General features: G+C 48.2%; 1 protein-coding gene across 1 annotated transcript in view; it reads right to left on the bottom strand.

Annotated features, from left to right (window-relative positions):
* Positions 1-16,857, bottom strand: part of LOC141076070 (uncharacterized) — an 85,359-nt gene that overhangs the window by 9,361 nt on the left and 59,141 nt on the right. The window contains exon 4 of the mRNA XM_073563308.1: positions 2,705-2,816. Within this exon, the coding sequence (XP_073419409.1) occupies positions 2,728-2,816 (89 nt within the window). The 3' untranslated portion in view covers positions 2,705-2,727. The remainder of the gene's footprint in view (positions 1-2,704; positions 2,817-16,857) is intronic.

Below are 16,857 nucleotides of genomic sequence, written 5' to 3'. Positions count from 1 at the left end.
AGTCAAGATATACTATATCTACAGCATTTCCTTGATCCACCCAATCAGTAATACCGTCATAGAAGGAAATTAAATTAGTCTGACATGACTTATTAGTTACAAACCCATGCTGACTCTGTTTAATCACTTCATTCTTATCCAGGTACTGACATACATGTTGTTTAATAAATTGTTCAAAGATCTTTCCTGGTATAGAAGTCAGACTCACCGGCCTATAGTTGCCTGGGTCCACCTTCTTCCCCTTTTTGAAGATAGGAACAACTTTTGCTCTTCTCCAGTCTTCTGGCACTTCTCCTGTTCTCCAAGAATTTTCAAAGATTATGGAGAGGGGTTCAAAAATTTCTTCTGCTATCTCCTTCAGTACTCTGGGGTGTAATTCATCTGGACCTGGAGACTTGAATTCATTTAGGTTAGCTAAGTGTTTCCTCACTATCTTTCTGTTTATAGATATCCTGGATTCTTCTATTCCCTTAATAGGACAGTGAATAACAGTTGATGTTACATTTCCTTTCTGAGAGAAAACAGATGCAAAATAGGAATTTAAACGTTCAGCCTTCTCAACATCCTGTCTTACCATTTCATCATTTTCATCCTGTAAAAATCCTATAGCATCTTTGACTTTTCTTTTACTTTTGACATATCCCCAAAATCCTTTATTATTGCTTTTGACATCTCTTGCAAGCCTCAATTCATTTTCAGCTTTAGCTAATCTGATTTGTGCCCTGCAGGTTCTGCAGACAGCATTATATTCTTCTTTAGATATGCCTCCCTCTTTCCATTTTATAAACATTTTTTTCTTCCTTTTTGGCATGTGCTTAAGTTCTGTGTTCATCCATCCTGCTTTCCTTAAATGCTTCCTATTCTTCCCTCTTTTCGGAATTGTTAACAACTGTGCTTAGAGAATTTCATTTTTCAAGATTTCCCATCCTTCCTGGACATTTTTGTCTTTAAGGATATCCAGCCATTGGATCCCTCCAATTCTCTTTCTGAATCCCTTAAAATCTGCCTTTCTGAAATCTAACCTTGACGTCTGAGTCTTCACAGGTCTTCCGCCTCTAGTTATCCAAAATTCTAAAATAGCATGGTCGCTACCTAATAGGGTCCCAGCCACTTTTACCTCCTCAACCATTTATATTTATACACTCTGTATTTCTGTATCAATCTTAAAAAAACACTGGAATATTGCAAAGAAAGAGTGAACTCATACATATTTAGTATATAGAGATGTGCTGATATATAGAGCAGGCCAAGCAGAGACGTCTCCTGTCCTTGGCAGTTCAGCCTGTGGCTCACAGTAAACCTGCCGCCTGCCATGCAAGTGGCTGTGGGCTCTACTCCCGTAATTAGTGAATGTATGTAATATACACAGCACAGACAGATGTTGGTCCCTGCCCCAAGGTCCTGGGTCACAGGAGGAGGAACTCAACACCTCAAAAGTGTATAAGCCAACATGGCGAGGAAATGGGTCGCCCTCCCAGGGCTGTGGGGTACTCGGTACCGGGCCGGTGTCAGGGGAATGTGTCACAGCGGCGGTGACCCGGTCCGTGGCCCTGGGCGCCCAAGTAATCAAAGGGAGTTTATAATGTAATGGAATAGTTTGTGACGCCACCTGTGGTGTTTGGCAAGTGAGATTAGGCCGACGCTGTAGGCGGATCCTCTGGGGCTGGTGATGTGTTGCAGCATAGATGGTGTAGCTCCCCACAGGTGAAGCTGTAGCCCCAGGGCCGTGTATTTGCAATCGATGAGGAGAGGCACAGGCAGTGTAAGGGATGGTACCCAGATGTAGCAGTGCTAAGCGGGTTGGCGCAAGAATAAATGGAGGACACCGGGGCTTGTAGTTCCAAAGCTTTACTCAGTCTGCGGTACACAATGGTGCCTGCCTCCGGGCCGTGTCCTCCGGGTCAGAGACTCAGCCAACCTCCAAGCAAGATGGAAAGCTCCTCTCCAACACCCCGCCAACTTGTACCTTTCCTGAACGACTCCTCTATTGCGCCCTAAAGTGTGAAGATCTCCAAAACCGTGGTACATTGGAGTTCCTCTTTACAGATGTTCCCAAGAACTCTACTTGTACGGCAGACAGCTGTAGCCTGCTTCGGGGACTCCCTTCTCCTGAGTCCCGGCTCTCTATCCGATTGCTGTTGTGCTCCAAATTTTAGATGGGAGTAATGCATTTACAGCCAACTACTCCACCGGTGTCTGCTGCAGAACCATAAGTGTCCATACAACCTCGGGGACTGGCCCCCGGCCTTGCGCTGAGAACCTATAGGCAGAGTTCCTCTTCCAACCCACGTCCTCTCTGCTCTCCTACTCCTTCATTTCGTACTAGTCTTTCTCTCTTATGGAAGCTTAAGTTTCAGTTCTACGTCTTTCTCCTTCTTTCCCTTTCCCGTGCCAGCTGGCTCAGATCACTGAGGCAGCTGCAGCACTCCTTCCTCCATCCCTTCTTCCAGGGATCCTCACTCCTGTCTGAGTGACTTCTTACCCACCTGACCTTCTGCCAGACTGAATCTCTTACCCTACACTTTCCCACTCTTTTATGTATCTAAACTCCACCCACCTCCCAGCACATCCAGTGTTCCAAGCAGGGAACCACCAAAGGTGCTCTGCTATTCTCTAAGCACTGAGCCGCAATGTGGTTGTGCAGAAGTACCCTGTTGTGTGTGGGGTGCGAGTGTTGGAGTGTGGAAAGGAGTCCCCACCTTACCTGGATGGTGGGGTACCACACCTTTAAAGATAGAGGAAGGTGCAGTACCTCTGTGGCGACCGAGCCTCAGGGGCGCCACACATCCCCCCGTTAAACACAGCAAGTCCGCGGGCTGCAAGATAAACAAAGTTGACACTACAGGAACATACAAAATTTTATAATGCTGCATAAACATTTATTATACTAAACTTCCTAATATAGGAGGCATTGTTTCTTGAACATTGCAAACAATTCTTAATTAACTATCTAAACTTCAAGTCAAAGGTGCAATTTTTCATACTTTACGTAATTCTAAGTGCTATCATATGTGACTCACTATCACTTCAGCACTAGGCATCTTTCCTTCTCTAGTACACATTTCTTCTTCTCTTTCTAGTGCACATTTTCTACTTTCTTTCAGGTGACACCAGGGATACCTGGTTCACCATTCACATTTTCAACTCCTTATTCAAATCGCTCTTCTCTGTATCAAAACATTTCTCATTCTATATAAAAGCCATTTCCTAGTTACTAATACTCTCATAAGATACATCATTATCAAAATACTTCACATTAAAACTTTCAACAATTATTCTTGCAAGTGCTGGACACCGCTCCCAGCCGGGATCTCTTGCAGTGTCCTTTGAGGTAGACATCATCTTTGCAAAGTGTCCTTATGTAAAATCTTGACATCATCTTCGCAAAGTGTCCTTATGTAAAACCAAGAGAGGGCACCTAAAGAGGTGCAACTATTTACAATAAAAGTTTTGAATCATACAGCGTTCATGATCTCCTCAGTTCCAAATGTAGAAACGCTGCCAATCAAAACATGGCAGCTTAGGGAAACCAAAAAAACTAAACCATGATTTGGAAACAAAAAAAAAGGCACAACGGTGCTAAACAAACCCTCCTGGGTCACGAGAGCTACTGTAAATTCTAGTGTTGGTCCTCTCCTGGGGTTCTGGAAGCCGATTGGGTACTGCTACCAGGTGTAAAGAAGGCATTTACAGTCCTCAAATATTCCTCCTCCAGTGGGGTGAAGACTGTTGTTTTCTGTACCTTCGGCTTAGGCTGCTTCCAGGGGAGATGCTCTGAGTTACCACCTCCTGGTGGGTTGATGACTTTCCGATCAACTGCTGCCTGAAGCACAACAGGGACGGCAACAGGTACCAGGGAAGGAACACGTGCTTTCTCCTTCAGGTAGGTGGACAGTAAGTCCTCTGGTATGCGGCGGATGTTTAACGCGTACCAGCCGCGTAGTCCTTCATGGCGGGTGTAGGTAACATATTCCCCTGGCTGGAGGTCACGCGCTGGGTGTCCCTTCCGGAGGTGAGACTCCACGTCCCTCCGGCTGAAGAATAAATCAGAGATCCTCTGGGGGTTGGCGATGAACCCAAACCCCCTTTCACGGTTCACGTTGAGGACCTGTCCCCATCCAGCCGAGTCCCGGGGACCGTAGCAACCCGCACGGGCCTTCCCTTTCCATCCAAATCCGGGCCTAGTACTGCCAGCCGGCGCTGCTCCCTCACCTGGTGCTCAGCTGCCAGATGGTAGCTCGACAATAGGCCTCAGTCTTCTCTTCCTCCTCCCGGGACCTCCTCTTACCCACTGGGGCCCACGGCACCACCATTAGGGGTTCAGATGTCTCCCCCTTGGGACTAGCATCCCGGTCCCAGACAAGGTCCAGCACGACCTGTCCTGCCACTACTACGGGCGTACACCCCAGGGACTTCCCAGGTGCAGGGTCTGCAGTTATACCTGGGACCTCCTGGCGGTGCTCCGGCACAGGCCTGAGACGGTGGGCCGCTGCAGGGATATCCACCAGAATGGCGGGTCCGCGTGCTGGCAGTGATGGAACGGATGATGGCTTCGGGTCCGCAGGGGCCTCCGATGGGACATGCGCAGCCGCGTCTGGTCCAGGCGAGTGTGGCCTTGGTTCCCGGGGTCCCCGGTGACTCCTCCGGGCAGGCCGCGACCAGCTGTATGGACAGTGTGGAGGTGTACACTGGTGCTGCCTGGGGACAGTCCGGTGCAGCGGTGGCAGGTACCAGTGTCGCAGGTACCAGGTCCTGAAGTGTCATGGTATAGGCCCCTCCTCTGCATGCGGCCTGCTCAGCCTCCATAAGGCCTCCTGCCTCAGTCGCAGATAGCACGTCAGCTGGGCGATGTCATCTTCTAGCTGCTGGTAGCTCATCTCAGAGATGGGGTCGGAGCCTTCAGCCATGGCGCCGGGGAGATCCGACTTAACCTCCGCGCGCTCTACAGGCCTCCTTCCCTCACTCTCCAAAATGGCGTTCTTCCTGCCTTGGCCCCTTTCCCGCCACTGGCTTCTTCTGCCCCTCCTTCCGGGGGCGGCGCCTTCTTCCAGCGCCTCCATACCAAGCCAGTATACGAACCCCTTGGGGGGTGGGCCATGTTGCTGTCACATAGTAATTCAGGCAGGGGAGGCGCAAGCCTCTTCGCGGTCTTTTCCTAGGACCTCCTATTTCTTCACGCCCTTCTTCTCCGCGCCAGCGGCCATTTTCAACACATGTCACAGTCTATTAAATTGGGTCCTCTACACAATTTCAAAAGTTCAAAGTCCAACAAATCTCAGGCACACAGAACCCGATGGCATCGGGTCTCGTCATCCTGTTCGTGACGCCAAGTTGGGTCGCCCTCCCAGGGCTGTGGGGTACTCGGTACTGGGCCGGTGTCAGGGGAATGTGTCACAGCGGTGGTGACCCGGTCCGTGGCCCTGGGCACCCAAGTAATCAAAGGGAGTTTATAATGTAATGGAATAGTTCGTGACACAACCTGTGGTGTTCGGCAAGTGAGATGTTAGGCCGACACTGCAGGCGGATCCTCTGGGGCTTTTGATGTGTTGCAGCATAAATGGTGTAGCTCCCCACAGGTGAAGCTGTAGCCCCAGGGCCGTGTAGTTGCAATCGATGAGGAGAGGCGCAGGCAGTGTAAGGGATGGTACCCAGATGTAGCAGTGCTAAGCGGGTTGGCGCAAGAATGAATGGAGGACACCGGGGCTTGTAGTTCCAAAGCTTTACTCACAGTCTGCAGTACACAATGGTGCCTGCCTCCGGGCCGTGTCCTCCGGGTCAGAGACTCAGCCAACCTCCAGGCAAGACGGAAAGCTCCTCTCCAACACCCCGCCAACATGTACCTTTCCTGAATGACTCCTCTATCACGCCCTAAAGTGTGAAGATCTCCAGAACCGTGGTACACTGGAGTTCCTCTTTACAGATGTTCCCAAGAACTCTACTTGTACGGCAGACAGCTGTAGCCTGCTTCGGGGACTCCCTTCTCCTGAGTCCCGGCTCTCTATCCGATTGCTGTTGTGAGTAATGCATTTACAGCCAACTACTCCACCAGTGTCTGCTGCAGAACAATAAGTGTCCATACAACCTCGGGGACCGGGCCCCGGCCTTGCACTGAGAACCTATAGGCAGGGTTCCTCTTCCAACCCACATCCTCTCTGTTCTCCTACTCCTTCGTTCCGTACTTGTCATTCTCTCTTATGGAAGCTTAGGTTTCAGTTCTATATCTTTCTCCTTTCCCTTGCCAGCTGGCTCAGATCACTGAGGCAGCTGCAGCACTCCTTCCTCCATCCCTTCTTCAAGGGATCCTCACTCCTGTGAGTGACTTCTTACCCGCCTGACCTTCTGCCAGACTGAACCTCTCATCCTACACTCTCCCACTCTTATGTATCTAAACTCCACCCACCTCCCAGCACATCCAGTGTTCAAGCAGGGAACCACCAAAGGTGCTCTGCTACTCTCTAAGCACTGAGCCACAATGTGGTTGTGCAGAACTACCCTGTTGTGTGTGGGGTGCGAGTGTTGGAGTGTGGAAAGGAGTCCCCACCTTACCTGGATGGTGGGGTACCACACCTTTAAAGAGAGAGGAAGGTGCAGTACCTCTGTGGCGACCGAGCCTCAGGGGCGCCACAGAAAGAAGGCGACGTTGTGCAGCACAAACCTGAAATTGTGGGATATCTCCCCCAATTCAGGACTGTCCTGCAGAATCCAAGATAGTTGTGAGATGTGGTATTCTTGGCACACTAGCTCCATTTCTACCTGTGGATGGATTTCTGTCAGGCTAGTGGAGGCGCAGTAATGGTGGGTGGATATTCTACCTGTGGGTGGCTGAGCCCCTTCCTGTCAGGCTAGTGGAGTGATGGTGGAGGAAGGTTTTCTTGGTGCACCCTGGCTCCTCTGCTGCCTGTGGATGGCTGAGCCTTTTTGTCAGGCTGCTGGAGGAAGGTTTTCTTAGTGCACCCTGGCTCATCTGCTGCCTGTGGATGGCTGAGCATTTTTGTCAGGCTGCCGGAGGAAGGTTTTCTTGGTGTACCCTGGCTCCACTGCTGCCTGTGGAAGACTGAGCCTTTTTGTTAGGCTACTGGAGGAAGGTCTGCTTTGTGCACCCTGGCTCCTCTGCTACCTGTCTATGACTGAGCCTTGTCAGGCTGCTGGAGGAAGGTTTTCTTGGTGCACCCTGGCTCATCTGCTGCCTTTTGTCAGGCTGCTGGAGGAAGGTCTTCTTGGTGCACCCTGGCTCCTCTGCTACCTGTGGATGGCTGAGCCTTTTTTTGTCAGGCTACTGGAGGAAGGTCTGCTTTGTGCACAGTGGCTACTCTGCTACCTGTAAATAACTGAGCCATTTTGTCAGGCTGCAGGAGGAAGGTTTGCTTGGTGCACCCTGGCTCCTATGTTGCCTGTGAATGGCTGAGCCTTTTTGTCAGGCTGCTGGAGGTCGGCTTTGTGCACCCTGGCTCCTCTGATCTCTGAATAAATTATGCTTTCTACCTTGCTCCTGCTGTTACAGAACCCATCAGCACACTGAATAGGAGATGTATGCCCTTAATGCAGCAACCGCCCGGCTGCAACCCCCTGGGCAGAGGTAAACGAGATATACCACTTCTGACCTCCTCCCACCTTTGTAAATCCCACGGCTATTGTAATGTAAATCTGGCGTCTTAATTGGAGCCTGTTATCTACTGGCATAACACACATTGATTGTCCTGCCCTCTGTATGTATATATATTCTGAGACCACTGAGTAAAATGTTGTCACACTGGAAATACATGGAGTAGCAGTGATCTTTTATATGTTCCCATGTTACAAAGCCTTTCGAACCAGCGTCCTTCATTCAGAAGTGAGGAAAAGCAGAGTGAACCTCCTGAGAAACGGGGTGGTAACGTAAGAGGTATTACAGCACAGAAGACCCCGTTACACCCGCTTCCTCTGATGATGGAGGATGGAGCTTTGGACAGTAGGGCTATCCTCCACATTAGAGCCATTCCTCTGGGCATTACAGCAGTTTCCCATATGGCAGAATAATAATGCCTCATGTTACAAATGAGCAATAGTCATTGATTACTTCCAGGAGCATGATACAGTTTTCCTTCCTTCCCTAGTTTTGTATAGGATTAATATCTGAGGACTATGGTCATCTCTGGGACAATGTATATCGGGCTGTTCGCACCACGTCAGTATCTCAAACTCATGATCCTCTAACCCTAAGGTCACATCACTTAGTGGAATCTATGCAACCACGAGTCGCTGAGGGTTTGGGGGGCAGAGAATCAAGCACAATACTGGGTGGCTCTAACAAAGGGGAAATTCAGTGTATTGGGTGGCTACAGGCAGAGAGTAGGATATTCAGGTGGGCTGAGTGTTATAGACTAGTTGGACTTCACTTACATATAAGTTTGCTCAAAATGTCTACTGCTCTATAAGTTAGGCTACAGATCCCATATTTAGTTTCAGATAATTCCATGCCTTGTTCACTATGGGGCACTTTCCTCTTGTCTCCCCATCTTCGGGTGACCTTGCCTTGTCAACCTGTGAGGATTCTCCACCTGCCTGATCTCATCTAGACTCCAGGTGATCTTGCCCGTTCGTCCAATGAGCATTCCCCTCTGCATATCTCCTCTTGTCTCAAGATGATCTTGCCTTGTCCACCTGTGGGGACCCCCCTGCTGCCTGGTCTCCTCTCATCTCCAGGAGACTTTGCCCTGTCCATCAGTGGGGGACTCTCCTTCTGCCTGGTCTCTTCATCTCCAGGTGATTTTACCTTGTCAACCTGTGGGGGACTCTGCTGCTGCCTGGTTTCCTCATCTCCAGGTGATTTTTACTAGTCCTCTTGTGGGGACTCTCCTGCCTGGTCTCCTTTCATCTCCAGGTGAAGTGCTGGCTTCACTGTGTATCGCAGGGGTGGGGAACCTCAGGCACAGGGCCATTTACGGCCCTCGATGACCTTTTATCCGGCCCCCGGGCAGATTCTCAGGGACTGCAGTGCTTTGGCAGATATTTTGATTGCCACCACCTCATTAATTTCTCTTTGCTCTGTGAGCACACACACGCAGTATTCACTACAGAACACTGAAGGGCATGCAATAAAAGATTACATCCTGACACCAGAGCCAGAGTCAGGATGTACTTTGTGGGCGGTGTTTGTACGGCCCCCAAAGGATAGTATAAATATCCAAATGGCCCTTGGCAGAAAAAAAAGATTCCACACCCCTGGTGTATGGGTTCACTCACTGGCACTGAAATCTATAGTATTTTTCCCAAACAAATTCATCAGGGATATTTGGCTACCTTTGGGGGTGATGGGTTCCTAGTGTCCTTTCTAGGATATTAGTTGACTGCTGCCTTAGCCAAGCAGTTCTTTTCAGGTAATAAAAGAACAATTTACCCATTTACCTCCGCAGTCTGGCACCAATCTTGGATCTTCAGCCCTCCTATTTTACCTTCTCTTTCTGGATATTTCAACTCTGATTTTTATTCTTATCAATGTGATTTAGTATTGTTATTATTTTAGAATTCAAAGAAGCTTTATTGGCAGGACTAAATACACATTAGTTTTGCCAAAGCAAGTGTACAAGAGGGAATGGGGATAGGGACTGTAGTGATGTTGGGTAGGGGCTGTAGGAAAGGTGGATGGGGGCAGATCCAGGGTGGGGGCTATAGAAGTCCATGGCATAGGGAAGGTGGATGGGGGGAATGGGGCAGATCCAGGGTGGGGGCCATAGAAGTCCATGGCATATCATAGTTCTCTTTCTCGCAGCCTATGGCATGCGCTCACATATTGTGCTGCTATCTCCACTGCTCTCTCTTCTTCCCCCAGCAGAATATAGGTTTTCTCTTCCTCCTTCATGGTGATGAAATCCAGGAAGAGATGTGAGTCTCCTGAAGTGAGTGTCCCTCACTGCTGAGTATTTGGAGCAGTGTAGCAGGAAGTGGGTCTCATCCTCCAGGGCCTCCTGGTCACAGTGTTGGCACAGTCTTTCCTCCCTTGGCTTGTAGCTCTGCCTGTGTCGGCCGGATTCGATGGCCAGACTGTGGGCAGTCTATATCGGCTCAGGATCTTGCGGTCTCTGCGGTCCGGGAGTTTCTCCAGATATGGGGCCAGTCTGTAGTCTCTCTGTAGACTCCAGAACATGGTCAGTTTCTGTGAGCTGATGATGTCGTTCTTCCAGTCACTTACGTACCTCTCCTGGCCTTCGTCTACCATCTTCCTGATTCCGGCTTTTGTCAGGTTGCTGTGATTGGTGTTCAGGTCAGGTTTGGGTGAGCTGTTCCGAGGGTCCTGGTTTTTCTGTTTCACCTACATGTGTCAGGGCTTTATGGTGATGGGAGCTTGGATTGCTCCTACGTAGGTGAGCCCGGAATGACAGTGCCCTCTTTAGAACCGTTAGGTGTAGAAGGAATCTGCCCAGCTCGGCCCGGCAAGCACTGTTGGAGGTGCTCCGACGGACTTGGAGAAGGTGCTCGCAGAATTCCAGGTGGAATATTTCTGTTGGGCTTGAATCCCACCTTGACCAGTCTGGGTAGGTGTGAGGACCCCAGAATTTGCTGCCATACAGGAGGATTGGGGCGATGATAGAGTCGAAGATTTTTAACCAGACCCTCACTGGTGGCTTCAGATGGTAGAGTTTCCTTCGGATGGCATAGGTTTTGCATGCCTTGTCTTTCAGGGTCTCTATGGCTTGTTTGAAGCTCCCTGACCAGTGAATCTCTAGGCCCAGGTAGGTATAGTTGTCCGTTCCTGTAAGGGCGCAATTATTGAAGACAAATGAAGGGTGCTGGTCTGATTTTCTCTCTCGCTTCTGGAACACCATAATGTTGGTTTTCTTTAGGTTGACCGGTAGTGCCCAGGTGGAGCTGAATTTCTCTAAGATTTTCAGGTTATCTTGGAGGCCTTTCTCGGTTGGTGAGAGAAGCAGGTCATCTGCATACAGCAGGAATTTCACCTGCGCATGGTGGAGGGTGAGACCTGGTGCTGTGGAAGATTCCAGAGCGGTAGCCAGCTCGTTTGTGTAAATGTTGAAGAGCGTTGGGTTTAGGCTGCAGCTGAGGATCCTCTTGTTCAGGATGCTGTTGAACAGTTTTCCCAGGTTGCTGCTGACACATATTCCTTTGTAGCTGGCAGGGTCATACCTGTCCCCATTCTTGTGGATGGGTGTGATGAGGCCTTGATTCCAGGTACGAGGGAAGTAGCCGGCACTTAGCACAATATTGAAGAGTTTAACCATTGCAGCCTTTATATCTGGTGGGCTGTACGTCAGCATTTCTGGTAGGATTCCGTCCAGGCCACCGGCTTTTCTACATCTTATGGAAGAGATTCTCTCTGCTACTTCCTGTAATGAAATAGGTGCATCCATGGGGTTTTGGAAGGTTTTTTCTTTTTCCTCCATTGCTGTTAGTTTTGCCATTATGCTTTCCTGTTCTTGGCTTAGTTCTTCCTTTGGAATGTCTTTATAGAGGTCTCTGAAGTACTGGAGCCAGATGTTGCCATTTTGGATATTTTTCTTGTCTTTTGTTCCCATGTGGTTCCATAGTTCCCAGAAGGAGTTGTCTTGGAGGGCATCTTGGAGTTGGTTAAATTTGGTGGAGATGTAACTCTGCTTTTTCCTCCGGAGGATGGTTTTGTACTGCCTTTGCATGGTTTCATAGGCTTCCCTCAGACCCGAGTGGTTGGGGTCTCTGTGTTTCATGTTTGAGGCTGCTCTCAGGGTCTTCCATACGGCTTTACGTTCTCTGTCAAACCATAATTTGATCTATTTTTCTTTTGGTCTCTTGTAGCTGACTTTTTTTTTTAAGGTCGGACAGTCTGGCCATTGCATAGAATATATTGTTGAGGTCTTTTGCAGCTTGACTCACTCCCTTTGGGTTAGGCTGGTACTCATAGTTGTAGAAGTGGTGGAGCATCCGCTGTATTTCAGGTCTGCTGGGAGCCTCTTTATACTTTAACGCCGACATTTTGTGCCATTTATAGGATGGAGGCCGGTTGAAAAGGCCGCTATGCTCAGGCGTTTGAGACAGACTGGAGAGCATAAATTCAGCAGAAAACGAACCCATCTTCAATCCTAGCTTCAGCATCAAGAATGTGAGTATTATTACATCTAAAAATGTATGCCTGTCCTTTTAAATTGTATATGTACTAATGCGTTTTATTATCTTTGCATGCAGTATGTCTTCGGAATCTGAATATTCCCCATCCCGGCAGGAACTGTCACAAGCAGACCGTGAGGTGATTATTTTCGTGCGTTTGGTAAGTATCTGCTGCTTCTCCAAATCTCTTATGTTTGTTTGTTTTCAGACATCGTCATCTTCTGCGGACGTGACTAGTGAGGGCGAACAGCAGGAGCAGCCAAGCAAAGTCCCGGTGGTGATACGGAATGTAAGTATCAAATGATTTGTAATGTTCTTTATATTTTAGCTTCTATATTTCCTCTTTTCTGGATCTTTTTTGTAACTTTTTATTCACACAAAATTCGAATATTCTAATGAATGTGTTTTGTCTAGGTTCCACAACAGGATGAAGACGTATACCTGGATAATGAGCACCTTATCCGCCTGGTCCAGGAGCGTGCCCCGTTGTGGGACACCCATGACCGGCTGTACAAGGACAATGTGGTGACCCGGCGGCTATGGAATGAGGTGGCCGCAGCGTTGATGGATGGCTGGGACAGCACCACTGCATCCTCCAAAAAGGCATATAGTAAGTATTTCCCTGATCTGTTATGCCGCAGTGACTATTGTCCTTGATGGCACTGTTGGGTTTTGTGCTAGATATATTCTAGCAGGAAACCCAACAGTGTCATCTGGCTCAACAGTGACTGCTTTGGGTAGTATTGTATTGCTGTATTGTGCCGCAGTGACTATTGTCCTTGATGGCACGGTTGGGTTTCGTGCTAGATATATTCTAGCAGGAAACACAACAGTGTCTTCTGGCTCAACAGTGACTGCTTTGGGTATGGTATTTGCTATGAATGAGTCACCGAAGGAGGAAAAAACAAAAATACAAGCCAAGTCCAAAAAATCGGAGAGGTTGGTAGCTATCGGATTGCAGACCCCTGATCCTATCCACAACAACAGTAGCCGTGGGGGGTTCCTATGATGCCCTAGACCCCTCGATCACAGCCAGAGAACTAAATAGGCCTAAAGAAAGAAAGGGGAAATCTAAACTGCCCCAGAGCAGACCCCAAAGCAATAGGCAGCCCCCAACATATAATGACGGTGAAGCAAGATGAAAACACTAACACAGATAGAAAGCTAGGTTGAGCAAACGATGGGGCCCAAGCTATTTAAAAAGGACAGGATAGAAAAGCTGCTGTCTGCAATCCGTAAAAAACCCTACCAAAAAATGTCCCAACCGACTGATAGGAAAAACAGGCCCTGAAGTCGCTAGGACTTCAAAATGACTATATCAGCACTCAGGTAAATTCTGAAGACAGAGCAAAGAGACAAACTAATCAGAGACAAAAATGGAACTCAGCACACCCCCGACCGGGGATGGCTGAACTCCAAAAAACAAGGTAAACAAAACAAAACTAATAAGTTCAATAGCAGAGCAAAAACTTATTTTTGGAAGCAGGAATCAGACTGGTCTCCAAGAATCCAGCAGAGAAATCACCAGCGACTCAGAAGGGCGTCGGCTGCCTTATATCCAGTCAGAAGTTCCTGTTACCCAGTCATCATCTACCAGATCAGGTGTTTGGTAATCAGCCTCACTAGGCTGTCTGTTCATCAGACATCGACTGTGAAGGGGAAAATGAACTCACAACAGGTATTGCTGTATTGTGCCGCAGTGACTATTTGCCTTGATGGCACTGTTGGGTTTCGTGCTAGATATATTGCTAGCAGGAAACCCAACAGTGTCATCTGGCTCAACAGTGACTGCTTTGGGTATTGTATTGCTGTATTGTGCCGCAGTGACTATTGTCCTTGATGGCACTGTTGGGTTTAGTGATAGCATATGTCGTGCATCAAACACAATTGTTACAAGTTGTTTGTTTTTCCAACAGTGGACAAAGTCCGAAGATGTTGGAGCTCGATCAAGGACCGCTTCAACAGTGATGTTCGTGCTGAGGGCCAGGTTCGCAGTGGTTCTGTGTCAAGGACAAGAACAAGATACCGATGCTATCACGCGTTGCAGTTCCTAAGACCGGTCCTTGCCACCAGATCGTAAGTATTCTAATTTTTTGGTTTTTATTTTTATTAATCTGTGTTTTTAATCCACAGCTGATGCTTTTTGTAAAGGCATGATAGTAATGATTTTCCTTTCTTCCACAGCACCTGGAGCAGCACCCTGCAACCTGGCCCTGGAGCGATCCTTCATCGGACGTCCTCTGACTCGTCCCAGCCATCCGACAGCCAGGAAGCACTTTGAAGGTCAGCCACACAGACAGCTGGTGACCAGGAAGCTGGTCCATCAGGTGTTCCCCTGTCCCAGGTCTCTGCCACTGGTTATGCGGGCACTACCCGCCAGCGGCAGAGGGCCTTGGACAGGAATGTCTTGCCCGAGTTTATGCACTTGAGCGAGGCCTTTAATGCCAGCCTCAAGTCGCTGTCAGAGAGTGGAAAGCGGTTTTTCACTCATGGAACGTGGATTTAACCACATGGAACACCGCTTCCATTCTGTTGAACGGTGCCTTGACCGTCTGGAGGCCGACCTCAACAGACCAGCGCACCATTTTTTTAGTAAGATTGAAAAGGGCATGGCGGAACACCTAAGTCCTGAGCAACAGCTGAATGTGCTGCAGGCCTGCAACAATGCTTTCTTGCAGGCTATGCAGCATAATCGGTACGAGCAGCAGTCAGTGTTGTCATTTCCACCTGTGCCACCATTGACTCGCTTCACCTCACTACCGACTTGTGCTGCATACCACTGCACGGACACCTCTACTCAAAGCCAGGACACCCATCGTTACACCACCACAAGTCTGAGTGCTGCTGGTCACTTCACCGACACCACCATGGCAAGCGCTACTCCTGTCTGGAGCACCACTGCCACCCCCATGCATGCTTGGAGCACAGCCACCACTCCGCAAACATGGAACAGCCCTGCCGCAAACACTACAACATGTAGTAGCCCTGCCACCACCACTCCGCAAACCTGGACCATCACTGCCGCCACCAGTCCACCTGCAAGGATGAGCACTGCCACCGCCACCACAGAGCATCAGCAGCAGCTGCAGCAGCCACAGCAGCAGACGGGGGACCCACATTCGTTATTTGCCCCAAGTTCAATGCGCCAACAATCAAGGCGGGCATTGGGCCCAAGTAGGTCCAGGCAGACAAGTTTACGGAGACAAGCACTTAGGACCAATGTACCTGAACCTCTTTCCTCTCCTCCTAGTGTTTCTAGTTCAATTCCCATAACTGGACTCCCTTCCCTCACAAGTTTTTGTTGCCCCTTCCCCTAGAACACCTTCTTCAACTGCAAGTTCTGCATCTTCACTGCACACCCCCAACTTGCAACCATCTGCCCCCAAACGCAGAAAAAAATAAAGTTTTTTTGTGGTTAAAAATAAATTTAAATTTCTGGTTCACCATAACAAAGTTTGATTAATGTTTTTGGCACAGCCTACACACACTGCGCCGTACACACAATGCGACTTAAACTTTGCAAGGTGTCATAAAGTGTTTGGAAGATTGGCTGTTTTTACCATTCTGGTCGCTCTTTTCTGAACTTGCTCCAGTTTGTTGATGTCTTTTTTAAAATGTGGTGCCCAAAACTGGACACAATATTCCAGATGATGTCTGACCAAAGAGGAGTAGAGGGAAATAATGACTTCACGTGATCTTGACTGTATGCTTCTGTTAATACATCCTAGAATTGCATTTGCCTTTTTTGCTGCTGCATCACACTGTTGACTCATATTCAGTCTGTGATCTATTAGTATACCCAAGTCTTTTTCACATGTGCTGTCACTTAGCCCTATTCCTCCCATTCTATATATGCTTTTTTCATTTTTATTGCCCAGATGTAGTACTTTGCATTTCTCCCTGTTAAAAACCATTCTGTTAGTTGCTGCCCACTTCTCCAGTTTATTTAAATCTTTTTGAATTTTGAATTTCTTCAGAATTTACCTGAGTGCTGATATAGTCTTTTTGAAGTCCTAGCGACTTCAGGGCCTGTTTTTCCTATCAGACGGTGGGGACATTTTTTGGTAGGGTTTTTTACGGATTGCAGACAGCAGCTTTTCTATCCTGTCCTTTTTAGTTAGCTTGGGCCCCATCATTTGCTCAACCTATCTTTCTATCTGTGTTAGTGTTTTCGTCTTGCTTCACCGTCATTATATGTTGGGGGCTGCCTATTGCTTTGGGGTCTGCTCTGGGGCAGTTTAGATTTCCCCTTTCTTTCTTTAGGCCTATTTAGTTCTCCGGCTGTGATCGAGGGGTCTAGGGCATCGTAGGAACCACCCACGGCTACTGTTAGTTGTTGTGGATAGGATCAGGGGTCTGCAATCCGATAGCTACCAACCTCTCTGGTTTTCTGGACTTAGCTTGTATTTTTGTTTTTTCCTCCTTCGGTGACTCATTCATAACAGATTGTTTCATTTGAAACAAATTTGGTTTCATGAAACCCAAAGTCGGAGGTTCGTTCAAAACCAAACCCCAATGCAAGTCAATGGGGAATAAAAGTCTGCATTGAGTGGATGAATGTAATCAGCTCAATTCCGACTTTTATTTCCCATAAACTAACATTGTGGTAGTGTTTCGAACGAAACTCACCTTTTTTTCCCCAACTTTCACCAGTTTGTGTTTCATGAAACCAGATCCTAGTCGTTAAACTCTAGTTATTATACTAGGCCTTGGTATTTTATATATGACGTGTATTTTACCCATCAGTGGATTCAACACACAAGAGTATGTTAATTACCAGGT

Source organism: Dendrobates tinctorius, unplaced genomic scaffold, assembly GCF_039654945.1.
Source record: "Dendrobates tinctorius isolate UK_male_01 unplaced genomic scaffold, ASM3965494v1 ptg000386l, whole genome shotgun sequence".
Lineage (NCBI taxonomy): Eukaryota > Metazoa > Chordata > Amphibia > Anura > Dendrobatidae > Dendrobates > Dendrobates tinctorius.
The sequence above is the reverse complement of the archived record's forward strand: the minus strand, read 5'-3'. Positions and strand labels throughout refer to the sequence as shown.